Source organism: Camelus bactrianus, chromosome 2 (genome assembly GCF_048773025.1).
Source record: "Camelus bactrianus isolate YW-2024 breed Bactrian camel chromosome 2, ASM4877302v1, whole genome shotgun sequence".
NCBI lineage: Eukaryota > Metazoa > Chordata > Mammalia > Artiodactyla > Camelidae > Camelus > Camelus bactrianus.
This window is the reverse complement of record NC_133540.1, coordinates 57,059,607-57,072,761: the sequence shown is the minus strand read 5'-3', so window position 1 is coordinate 57,072,761 and position 13,155 is coordinate 57,059,607. Positions and strand designations below refer to the sequence as shown.

At 32.5% G+C, this 13,155-nt stretch overlaps 1 protein-coding gene across 1 annotated transcript in view; it reads left to right on the top strand.

The window, feature by feature from the left end:
* Positions 1-12,394, top strand: part of AP1AR (adaptor related protein complex 1 associated regulatory protein) — a 32,013-nt gene extending 19,619 nt beyond the window's left edge. Inside the window, exons 4-10 of the mRNA XM_010953689.3 lie at positions 977-1,002; positions 3,297-3,393; positions 4,570-4,668; positions 6,430-6,488; positions 7,082-7,155; positions 8,071-8,199; positions 10,485-12,394. Coding sequence (XP_010951991.1) covers positions 977-1,002; positions 3,297-3,393; positions 4,570-4,668; positions 6,430-6,488; positions 7,082-7,155; positions 8,071-8,199; positions 10,485-10,750 — 750 coding nt within the window. The 3' untranslated portion in view covers positions 10,751-12,394. The remainder of the gene's footprint in view (positions 1-976; positions 1,003-3,296; positions 3,394-4,569; positions 4,669-6,429; positions 6,489-7,081; positions 7,156-8,070; positions 8,200-10,484) is intronic.
* Positions 12,395-13,155: the final 761 nt, after the last annotated feature.

Below are 13,155 nucleotides of genomic sequence, written 5' to 3'. Positions count from 1 at the left end.
ACAGGCTTCTGGTCACAACATTTTCGTCAGCTGATCAAATATATAACCTTGTTTTATGTTTCTCTTTGATACCTTATTTTAATGTATATTATTGATTAAGTTTTTTTTAAATTTTATTTTGTTAGGGGTGGGGGGATAATTAGGTTTATTTGTACTGGAGATTGAACCCAGGACTTTGTGCATGCTAAGCATGCACTCTACTACTAAGCTGTACCCTCCCCCCTGAGTCATTAACCTTGAATTCACTACCAACAGCACTAAAAATTCATGCCTGAATGAAGTTTATGTAACACACGTATTTTCTCTATAAGGTATGTCACACCTTGTAATGAGGAACAATAGATAACACTTCAGTACTACACATGAGGGTCATTTTAAACAGCAAAATCACCAATAAAAATAGCACAAAAATGCAAAAAACTGACACTGAATAGACTACAGAGAAGGCACAGTATGAGTGCTGAAACAAGGCAGAGCATCACCTTCCACCTCAAGTGGGCATGTATACATTAGGCAACTCAGATTTTTGCTGCTCTGTGCAAGTTTATGAATGACCACAGAAGTGCAGGGAGTAATGGTTTTGATATTGAAAATAAATTTTAGCTCATAGGTGAATTTGCATATACAGAATCTGTGAATAATGAAGATCGGTTGTAAATGTTGAGTGCATAGAGAGTATGTTGTCTAGTCATCTTGACCCCAGACGTTCATTTGGTATAGAGTAAATATTTATTATAAAAAATTAGGAAATGTCCAGGAATTGGTTGTTATATAATTAAGGTAGATATTAAACTGAATTTTGCCTTTGAGAAGAGGTAAAATGTTAAAGCTTTTTGTTTAAAACACTTTTAATAATGAAATTTCTTATGATAAAACAGATAAGCAGAAAATATCTTAAGTAAAAATTTTATTGGCTTGCCTTAAATAGAATTCAGTTAGTGAAATTTGTTTAATTGTTTAATTAATTTTTGTACAGGGGGAAAGCCCAGGAAGCAGTCATAGGTAAGGCTTTTTAAAAATTTTTTTAAAAACGACTTCTATGTGAACTGTAAGAAGCTTTCTAAGAATCCAGGCTCTGACATTTGCTTGCTTTGAGGCATTAAACAGTTTATATTTTAGGACCTTGGTTTTCTCTTTCTATAAGATTGAGGCAAGTGTTAACATATCTCAAAAGATTGTTTTGAACATGGAAGAATTTAATATACATATGTGCCTACCTAAGTGCTTTCCTATTGAACTTATGCATATTTTATTTTTAAAAAACTATCTAATATCGATAAATACATTTCTTTGAATTTTTTAAAACTTTATCCCCCTTTTCTTTCCTTATGACATTCTAAAACTTGTTTACTAATCATGTTTTTTTTTTTTAATCTTATGTAAGTAATACCTCAAAAAACTAAAAGCACAAGAAATAAAAACAAAACCCTAGGCAGAAGTTAGGGCTAGAGGAACAAAAGTAGGTGACATTACCTTATACATGGCTAGTTAAAACCATGATAATTTTCAAGACCTGAGGTTGGGGAAGAGGAGAAAGTGGGGTGGTTGGAGCTTGGAGAGAGAGCTGTGATCTGAGGATTGAATAGGCAGACCCTAGAAGAGGAGTCAGAAGATAACCAAGAAGCAGTGGGCGCATAAAGAAGAATCAGTAAAGCATGGAAAGCCAAGGATAGAAGACAGACTGACAGACAGATAGAATGGGGGGAAGGGTCAACACTGGCACATGAAACTGGAGTAATAAAATAAGAACTTAAAACTGTCTATTGTATTTGGCAACATAGAAGCCATTGATTACCCTTGCTTAAGTTATCAGACTGATGAAAGCAGAGGCAGACTGTCAGGAGTTAATGAGAGAATAGGAAGTAAGGACACAGAACGTAAAGGAAACACAGTAGTTAAGAGCAAGGACCTAGACTACTTGGGTTCAAATTCTAGCTTTGCCACATACTATATGACTTACTAGGACTTAATCTTAACCTGTCTTTGTCTCATTTCTCTCATATATATGACCCTTATATCTACCTTACAGGGTTTTTGTGAGAATTAAAATTAGTAATATGTGTAAAGCACATAGATGAGAACTTGACACATAGTAAGTGCTAGATGTGCTATCAATAAACTTTTGATTTCAGAAATTTTGGCTGAAATGGGAAGGAGAAGGAGCAGTAGTTAGAAATAGATACAGGTCAAGTTAAAGTTTTTCTTTCCTTCTTCCTTTCTTCAATGAAGAGAGGTGAAAACAGACAAAAAGGGTAAACTAAAGATGAAAGAGAGGCCCTAATTGATGGAGCAGTGTCCCACAGAATTCCCTGGGGTGGGGTGGGGTGGTGTGGGGTGAGGTGACACCAGTGATAAATAAGTCAAGTACAAGTATGGCAGTGGCGACCTTGAACAAGTTAAAAAATGCTACCTCTTTAGAGGAAAGAGGATAGACTTAGATAAGAGGAGAACTGGCAAGAAGATGAGGAATTTGATGGTTAGAGACATGTCTCAAAGTGGGGTGATATTGACTTCTAAGAGAAAGGAGTTCGAATGATAATTTAAGGAGTGTGTATGTGAAGGTTTTGAAGTAGTTAGCATAAGATATAAGAGGGAGTTGGCCATGTGTAAGTAAAGGTTTATTGCTAGGGGCTGAGGGCCAATAGATATTGGATTTTCTTTAGCATCTCTGAGCAGAAAGGGTTAGTCATGATCCAAGGTCAGAGAGTGAGTAATCTGGGTGAATAAGGCATAATGATAGGCATGCAAGAAGGTGAGTATGCAGGTAAGAGAGTACTTCAGATTTGCCATGGAGTCCCCACTGGTTATAAGTGAAGTGATGCCAGATAGACTACTGGGAGAAAATGGAAGGATCAAGGGCCTGGGGTGACCAGAGGGGTTGAGCAGAATAAATAGGAGGGGAGTGAGTATGAGAGCCGAGAGTCCCAGAATGATACAGGGGCTGAGGTCAGCGTAGCGTACAAAAGTTTGTATTTTATGATGAACATTTTGGGATATGGTCAGATGGCTGAAACAGAGCCAAAGTAAAGGTAAATGGAGGTGAATGTTTTGCTAAAAAGTACTCTGATGGTATATCATCTTATTCAGCTCATGTACCAAATTGTAATTAGCATTAGAATGTATGCTTTTTTACTCTAAGAATTGAAATCATCGCATCAAATTGCTCTAATACATTTTTGACAGTAAAATTTCAGAATTTCATTGATTTTATGAGTGCTTTGTTTAGACGTGGGCTCATCAGTGCTTTTTTTTTTTTTTTCCTTTTCTTCCCTTTTCTCCCTCATTTTCCTCTGTAGGCCTCTTACCAAGGAAGAAATTGTTGACCTAAGAGAGAAGCATTATGATTCTATTGTTGAAAAACAGAAAGATCTTGATATGAAGATCCAAAAAGAGGTGAATAGTCTTATGTTGCTTAAGTATATGTTATCTTAAAATCTCTATATTTATAGAGGAAAGGTGTCATTAAATAATATATTGCATATGAATAGTCATTGGACCTATATTTAGATATACAGAGATGAAAATTACTTACAAGTGAAAAAAATTATTCCGGCCTATAATAATTTGTTTTAGTTTGGTTTAATTTATCAGAAATCATATGCTGTCAATAAGCGAAGAGAATACATTCTTCTCTAAGTAATTTCTGAGTTCACAAGTAAGGACTCTGGCAAGATACATGCACCTTTGTATTTAAAACTAACTAAAAAATTACTCTGTTTCACAATAAGTCGTCTTTTTTTTTTATCTCTTTGTTTGTCTTGTATTTATCTATTCTTAGTAAGTGAACCAAGTACTTCTAATGATCTTAAATGTTATATTTACTTTAACGTATTTACAGAAATGGCCTGTAATTATAGTTTTGCCATTTTCTAAACTAAATGGAGTTAATTATATCCCATTGTACATTTAAAAATAGTCTGTTTAGTACCAGCTGGTGATTTCAACGGCATTAACTTAAGCTACACAATAGATGCTAATGTTAGGCTAAAGAAAAAAATTGTGTTGAAATTTGATTTTTAAGTTTGATCTGACATGCAATAGATTATTACTAAAGCAGTTTGTATGTTGTTATGAATGGCAAGAACTTAAATTTGGAAGTAATTTAATAACTTGATAGTAATAGAACTCAGGACACATGTGCATCAGTATTAAATGAACTTTGTGAAAGCTTGCTTCACTCTGTTAGACAGTGATGTGATTAAAGACCCTGAACTTATGAGGGCCCAAACCATTAAACTAATCAATGTGATAGGCATTGGAACAATTGTTGAGAATGAAGATCACTATATGTTCTAAAGCTAGAAACAGTTTGTATTTATGCAAATTAGATGCTCTACTTTATAATTCACCTTCTAAAGAATTCTGCAATGTTTGATATCATTTGAGTTATTTTGTAAAAAGAGAAATTGAAACGAGAAATCACAAAAATTTCAATTCTGTCTTGCTTTGTAGAGCTCAATTATTTTTTTAATGATTTATTTTTTATTTTATAAATAGAAATATTTTATTTTTAGAGCAGTTAGACAGGTTCTGATTTTTGTTAATCCTTATTATTTTGTTCATGTACAGTTAGCCTTACAAGAAGAGAAGTTAAGACTAGAAGAAGAAGCTTTATACGCTGCACAGCGTGAAGCAGCCAGGGCAGCAAAGCAGCGAAAGCTCTTGGAGGTGAGGGGAAAAGACCCCAACACACATTAGGGCTGCTTTTCTCCTGATTTTCTCTGACAAATCTTAGTTGGGACCTTTTTTCCCCTAGAGTCAAGGGCTTCTTATTTAACAACAAATGTATTTATTTATATATTCCTAGGAATTTTGAAGACATGTTAGTTGGTCTTTAACAGCTAGAAATAACATCAAATTATATGCTTGATACTGAATGCTATTTAGCTTTCAATTAGCAGAAGCTAGTTCTTGTTTATCCCAAAGATGAAATTTACTTCTCCAGAATTCAGTACTCTTTTGGAAAAATAAATATATTCTTAGATGAAACATTGCAAAACTAACCTTTAAATATAATTTCTACAGCTTTTTAAAGTTTATTTTTGTGAATTTTTTTTAAACAATTTTTTGAACTGCTAGTCTTATACTTCCTAGAATCGGGTAAACTGGGTGATTTTGCCCCATAGGAATACTGTATATTTCTCATCTTCATATGTGTATCTTTGGGAGATTAGGAGTTTGAGTCTTGAGAAATCTTGACATATTATCAGAGAAAACAGCAGATTTATCATGCCTTACCATGCCGTATTTGAATATGGCATTATCATAATGCCAGACAGCTATTAATAACAGACATTTATGGAGCCCTAGCTAAGTGTCAGAATCTGATCTGATTAGTTTACATATTTCACTGTGTTTAATCCTCACAGCAATCTGAGGAGGAAGATAGTGGTTTTAATCCCCATTTTACAGATTATGAAACCAAGAGACAAAGATGTTAAGTAACTTGCTTAAGATCCTACAGCTAGAAATGACAGAGCCAGAGTTCAAGTACTGCTTTGCCAGTTTTCTACTTAGCATCCTCCTCCATCTTTTGCCTGTGTGTACTCCACTGCAGTGTTAACTGAAGTAGTACAAGGATTATGTCACATAATAATTATTGTAACTTAGAGAAACTGAAAAATCAAATACCGTGTTTCTGTGTGATTTCTATGGAACCTGTGTTCTCTCTCTCTCTCTCTGGCATTTTAGCAGATTAATTAGATTATATGAGGGAGTATCTTTTTTAATTTTTATTTTTTGTAAGTTCTAAGTAGTGGGAAACTTTAAAAATTAACTCATCTTCTACTAAGAAATAAAAGTATTTTCCTTTAATTATAATTTAGACAACTCTTTTTACTATAATAAATTTTCTTACTGCTTGCCTTTTAAAGACTAAAAGCATTCCATATGCAGAATCTGAGTGTTTTCTTCCCTGAATAAATATTGATATAGGAACATATAGCAGTCTATACAGCATGCACTGACACACAAAGACACACAGAGACATACAAATTCATTTGATTTTCACAATAGCCCTGTGAATTTGCTAGGGCAGTATTATGGCCATCTGTAATTTACAGGTGAAGAAACAGAAAATAAAGGACATGCTAAGGACATACAGCTAGTAACTGTCAGAGTCACAACTCAGGTCTTTTAGATCTTTTGTTTTATTGCTACTAATTTCAAAGTTATTTTTTAATAACACTATGAATATTTTGACCACTTAAGGATTATACACTGGCAAGTTGAGAGAAATTCTACCCATAAATAAGAGGATATAGAAATAAACAGTGATAAATTTAAGGAAAAAGACTTCAATAGAGTAACTTTTTAAGGTTTTTTTTTTTCCAAAAACTAGAAAAAGAATACTTTTTGCCATTGCGTGAATGGTTTTAAAAAATTAAATTTTTCAACAGAGTGATTTTGTATTGTATTATGTTTCCAAAGCAAGAAAGGCAGAGAGTTGTACAGCGATACCATTCTTCAAACAGTGGAGAATATCAAAGGTAAATAACAAAACATATTTCTTCCCTTTGTGGTAGAAAATGTTACTACTTATCAAAGACACTGTCTTGTAAGAATACTAAGAATATTTGCTCTCTTTATATTGGAAAATGATCATTTATTTAAGTTGACTTTATTGCATTCTTAAGAGTGGTCACATCTTTCATATAGAATATGATGCAATAGCACACTGAATGCCTTTGGATAAATTGTTTCTGCCTTAGTTGTTTGTTTTCTTTGGCCCCTGTCTTTTCTTACAATAAAGTTTATGTGTGATCATTTTTTAGAAGACATGTTTCAGTGTCACATTTCGAGTCATGATTCCTACTCATGCAAAGAACCTTGTTCATGCTTCTTCATTGTAAATTATAAAGTTAGACTTACGGCTAAGCTTTGGATTTCGACTTATTATTTTCAGTTTATTGCTAGCATTAAGGAAATTAAGACCTCTTTTGGTTAGATTATTCTAATTGTAAGGTAATTATGAATTTGTGTGGGATAGACCTTCAAACCACAGTGGTATCATTAACTTAAGCATGCAGTTATATTGTATCTACTATGAATATATTGAAAAGTTATTTCACTTTTATTACAGCTCAGGACCAGAAGATGACTTTGAATCTTGTTTGAGAAATATAAAGTCACAATATGAAGTTTTTCGCAGTAGTAGTAAGTCTTTTAAAATATCTGTATACGTTTTAAGATTATTTTATGCCACATTACACAGGTAATTGGAGATCTTGGCTTTTTTGAGAAGAACTTCCTACCCTTCAATTTGTGTTGCCCAGACAGGTCACTTAACTAGTCCTTAATTACACAATTTTATCTTTCCTTTTTTAAAAGGAGTTTGGGGCTAAGAAAAATTTCAGGCCATTTCTGTAGATACATATAGGGAATCAAGCACTCCTTTTTCCATTTCTACTCTGATCTCACCTCTCCTTCTCCTAGAAAAGGGGAGTAGGTACAAAAAAAGTATACTTATTTTACTTATTACAAATTGGTTTATAAGATTAAATCGGTTTTCTCCAAGTTTCAGAAGTCAGAACTACTATGCTCCCCAGAAATGGAAGCATGGTAGTGGTTCCTTTTGAAAATATAGACTGATTTTCATTTATCACTTTCGTTTGTTTGTTTTTGTTCCCTTTTGTAATTGACTGTTAAAAATATTACCTAGAGTTTATCATATTTGGAAAGTTTATAATTCATTTAAATTTGCATATTTACTGTGGTAGATGTGAAAAGAAGTAAAAAAAAAAAAAGAAGAAGAAGAAGAAGAAGAAAAGATGGGGAGAATATAGCTCAGTGGTAGAGAGCATGCTTAGTTAGCATGCACAAGGTCCTGGGTTCTATGCCCAGTACCTCCACTAAAAAAATAAAGAAATAAAAAGAGAGAAAGGGAGAAAACCCCTTTATACTGTTATACTGTTTCTAACAGAAACTTACTAATGCAGTGATTTCAATAATTGTTTTTTATGATGTTAAAAGGAGTAGTGTTATTTGGAAAGAGATAATTATCACAAAATAAATGGTTGTGGTAAAGGAGTATAGATGACCACATTTAATTCTATTTGGTGTGTTTTCTAGGACTCTCATCAGATGCCACAGTTTTAACACCAAATACAGAAAGCAGTTGTGATTTAATGACCAAAACTAAATCAACTAGTGGAAATGATGACAGCACATCTTTAGATCTAGAATGGGAAGATGAAGAAGGTATTTTATATTCACAATTTTACCTGAAAACTTTTATTTAATTTGTGTTAATTTATAGAAATGTACTTTATATTTTACTTCATTTAAACTGAAATGAATGCAAGGCCTTGAAAAATCAGTGTAAAAATTTCTTAGATTTTTATTGTATTAGTGATTATCATTTGTTGGTAAGTTTTTTAGAAAGTTGCTTAATTCTTAATGTTTCTTGAGATTTAGAAAATAAATGTTCTCATTTTAAGGTTTTTGTAATCTAGCTCATTTTACTCAGTAAAAATTACTGCCCCCTTGTGGACCACCTAAAGCCAAAATATAATTAACTTTTAGTTCATAATAAATAAGCAATTAGGTTTGTTTTTTTTTTTTTTTTGCTAATATAAAAGCCATAACACAGACATGAATTTGAATTTTAGCTAGTATGTCTTCCTAGCAGTAATACTTTAGACAGATTTCTTAATCTCTCTAAGCTGCAGTTTGTTCATCATAAAAAGGAAATTATAAACCTACTTTTAAAGAATGATTATTCACTGTTGTATAGTAAGGGTCTAAAATTGCTTGGCACATAATAGGCAGTCAATAAATATTTGAACAAATGAAATCATGAATATTATGAGGATTAAGTAAAATTTATATAAAACACTCAGTGTACAGTATGGCACATAGCTATAAGTACTCCAGAGTATAGCTAAAATGTGGATTTTTTTAAGGCCATTTCACTGAATAAGGCCCAAGTCTTTATTTTCATTTTAAGAAATAGGTAATCAAAAAAAGAGAAACCAGTTACAGAATATAGGACTTTAAGAAAAGTAGTAAGTATTAAATATTTCACAGAATTTTGCAGTGGAATAGACCTTAGATATCTTCTAGTTAAGCCATTTGTTTTATCAATAAAGAAACTGATATACAGAGGACTTTAATAATTTTACCAAAGATTACAATTAATTTAAAATCTTCTCAGCTAAAAACTGTTTCCCCAATCCTGTACTTTTGTTACTGTGAATTTGGATCCCAATCAGCAGATTTTAATTTATTTTTATTTTAGCATCTTGTTCAATTTGATATAAAGCCTTTCATGTCTTTTAATCCTTGATTCTGTCAGTCTCACTGTATGCTAATCAAATTTGTAGATAATGTGACTTTTGAGGTCATTCAAGTCATTATAACAGAATTTTTTAACTAGACTAGGTAGACGACAGAGCCCACTAGAAACCAATCCAGCTTCCTTTAGACATAGTATTATTCAATTAAATACCAATCCACAAAATGATATTAATATCCAGCTCAAATTTTTATCACGTCTGTAAGGACAACTTGCTTTGCCAGGTTGAGTCTCGGATTTTTGTAGTGACAGACAATGGCGATAGATTTAAATGTTCTTTTGTTATTGAAGGGTCTGATTCTATAAGCTCAGGAAATGTTAAATTATTAAATGTTTCTAGGGATATTCTCTTATAATCTCTTTTCCTAAGGAAGCTTTTAATTCTATTACCAGTGTTGATTCTACGTTTGCAAATTCAAATTTCTTTTCTATCCTCCTTATCTTCCTTGTGCCAAAATGACAGTTTTTTCTTCCAATATTTTTGATATTTTCAATTTTACTGACCAATTTCTTTCTGTTTAGAATTAGATCTAGAACAGTTTTCCCTCGAACCGTCTCTGCTCTTACGCTAGAGTCAGAATAGCAAAAGAGCACAGACTTTGGAGCCAAACTGAGTTGTATCAGATTCTCACCCCACCACTTGTATAGCTGTGTGACCTTGGGCCAATCACTTTCCTCTTTCTGCCCTAGTTTCCTCAACTGCAGAGTGGAGGATAATGATAGGACTGTATGTAACTTCATAGAATTGTTGAGGATTGTCAGTTAATAGATGTCAAGTGCAGACTACATTAACTGGAACCTAGTAAGTACTAGAAATGTATATATTGTTATCATTATTAGAGTTATTATCATCTCTGGAAAATGAAATTGTCATCTAGGTTGGAAAGGGCTTTGGCAGACACATTGATTTGGCTGTGTAAGACTAATTGCAATTAAAGTCCTCCATCGATTCTGCTTTATATATGCTCTTCAGAAATTTCATCTTACTAGATGATCAGTGTTGCCATCAGAACTGTCCTTTAGTGAACATTAATGTTCACTCTCAGATTACACCCGAACATTTCCCTTAAAAAGGCCTCCATAGGATGGGCTCTTTAAGTTAATTCACAAATCAAGTCTGATAGTTTGTCTTTTAGTATAGCTTTTTAAATCTTCACTGAAATTTCTAATAACTCTGCCCAAATAATAGGAATGAATCGAATGCTTCCAGTGAGAGAACGGTCCAAAACAGAGGAAGACATTCTCCAGGCAGCACTTAAGTATAGCAGCAAGAAGACTGGAAGTAATCCTACATCAGCCTCTGATGATTCCAATGGGCTGGAGTGGGAGAATGATTTCGTCAGTGCTGAAATGGATGATAATGGCAATTCCGAGTATTCTGGGTTTGTAAATCCTGTGTTAGAACTGTCTGATTCTGGCCTAAAGCAATATGATGCAGATCAACAAAAACGATAGGGTAAAATTCTGTGATCTTGTTTACCAGTTATGACCAAAAACCAGCTAGAATGTATAAATGGTTGTGCTGAGCCTTTTTGTAAGAGGGGAGGTAAGAAACCATGTAAATGCTTATTAAGAAGGAATAGGAATGATAGGCTGTATCTGAATTGCTTCAGAATTAAGTGCAATTTCATCATCTGCCTTCTGCTTTTCAAAAACAGTTCAATGTTTCTGTCATGTTATTAATTAAATTTATTTTAGCTCTTTCTTTATAGCATTCCTGTTTACTATTTGTAGATTTTCACTTTTTAAAATAGTTTTATCAATTTCACTTTGAATGCTTTCTTAACCCTATTTCAGTAGCTAACTGTGAAAATATTAAGGCATTTTGTGTTAATTCTCAGTGGACATGAAGGGAGCATGAAGAGGGACTGCCAGATTCAGATTTAGAATAGTGTTCCCTTTACCAGCATTATTTATTCCTGTGACTTATTTAAATTTTATTATCTAGTAGTAAGCACAATTAATTTGAGTAGGTGACCCTAAAGAGAGGCTGAAGTATCAGTTTCTTTCTACCTTTGTTGCATATCCGAGTATAATGTTGATTCAGTCTGAACAATGGATATGACATGTTAAAATAAGCTTTCAGAGTTTGGACACTTAAGTTGGTAATCAGAAGTAATATTTAAGAAAATATATATACTTAGGTTTTTCACTTCTTTTTACATGCTACTATTAATGGACTATTGACTTTAAGTTAATTGATATATTAAATTTCTAGGTTTCATTTTTTTTTAATTCTATATTTCAATGAATGGTCTTAGAAAGATTTTACAGAGCATATTCTCTGGGCATGGTTTAAGAAAGGAAAACCTAAAAAAAAAGGTAATACGGGTATTTCAAAGTAAATAAAATCCTTTCTGGTATGAAAGAATCCATTGATTTTATTAAGCTTTTCTTTACCTTGTAATACAAGGTGCTTTAATGGGATGAAACTAAGTAAATCAATATATACAACTGAATTTTATGATAAACAGTTAACTTCTTTTCTCTAAAGTTTATTCAATTTAAAAGGCCTAGGATATAAGACACTCCCTAATTGCTTGTCTTGATTTTGCTGAGGATTTAATATGATTTTAGTAAGCAAACTGTTTTCTGATTTTTCCTTAGTGTTTTTCTTTCTTTTTCTTGGAACAATGACAGTGCATGTTCTCAAAAATACAGGAAGGTCCAGATATAAATAGTAACTTAAAGTTCTTGCTGTACTTTTAAAAAATCATGTGGCCCTTTCAATATTTGAACTGCTAAGGCAATGACATCTGTGGTTTTGTCTCCTTTTTTATCTCATGGAAGTAAATAGGAACTTTAAATATGTAAATATATATTAGGTAATGCTATAATTTATGTCTGTCTTAACATAATTTAAGTTGTAGCTGTGTCATTGGAAATACTTTAATGATAATCTATATGCACATTGCCTGTGTTATGCTTTTTAAAGTTTGTATACATCAGATGTATATTTTTGGTTTGGCATAAGCTACTATTGTAATTTTTCTTGGTATTTTGTTCATAAAGAATTTTTTGAAGGAATGGTAACTTCTCAAAGATTGTGAATAAACACATTTTTACATTTAAGAATAATAAATTATTTGATTATTACTAGTTTTACTCCATAAACATGCAATAATTTTGTCTCCTGACTTATAAAATAGTTATTTTATTAAATCTGAAGTCAAAAGGGAATGAGTTAGTAAAGCAAAGCAGGATGGAACTAAACTTGAAAATGTTTGTGTTTGAACTGCTAAGAAAAGGATATTAGTTTTCTTGTTTTATTTGTTTATTAAAAACACTAGAAATAGCATTTATTTATTCAGCAAATAATGGAGAGTGTACTATATTGGGTAAGGTGTTAGGGAGAGTGAATTTTATTTGACGTAGAATAGGAAGCCACTGACCTTTTGTAAGCCAGAGTGTACAGTAATAGATTTGCATTTTTGAAAAATTCCTCTAGCTACTACGTAGAGAATAGGTTGTAACAGGGCAAGAGTGGATGTATGGTACTTCCAATGGGACATGGTATAGTTTGGATTGATAACTGCTGTAGGAATGTAGAGCAGATTAACTTGAGAGGTAGAACCAACAAGATTTTTTTTCCCCAGTTTTATTGAGATAATGGACACAGACCACTGTATAAGCTTAAGGCATACAGCGTAATGATTTAACTTACATATATCATGAAGTGATTATTTCATACAATAAATTTAGTGTTCACAATAAATTTAGTGAACATCAATAGATACAAAATTAAAGAAACAGGAAAAAATTATTTTTCTCGTGATGAGAACTCTTAGGATTTACTCTCTTCACAACTTTCATATGTAACATTCAGCAGTACTATATTAATCATGTTGTACATTACATCC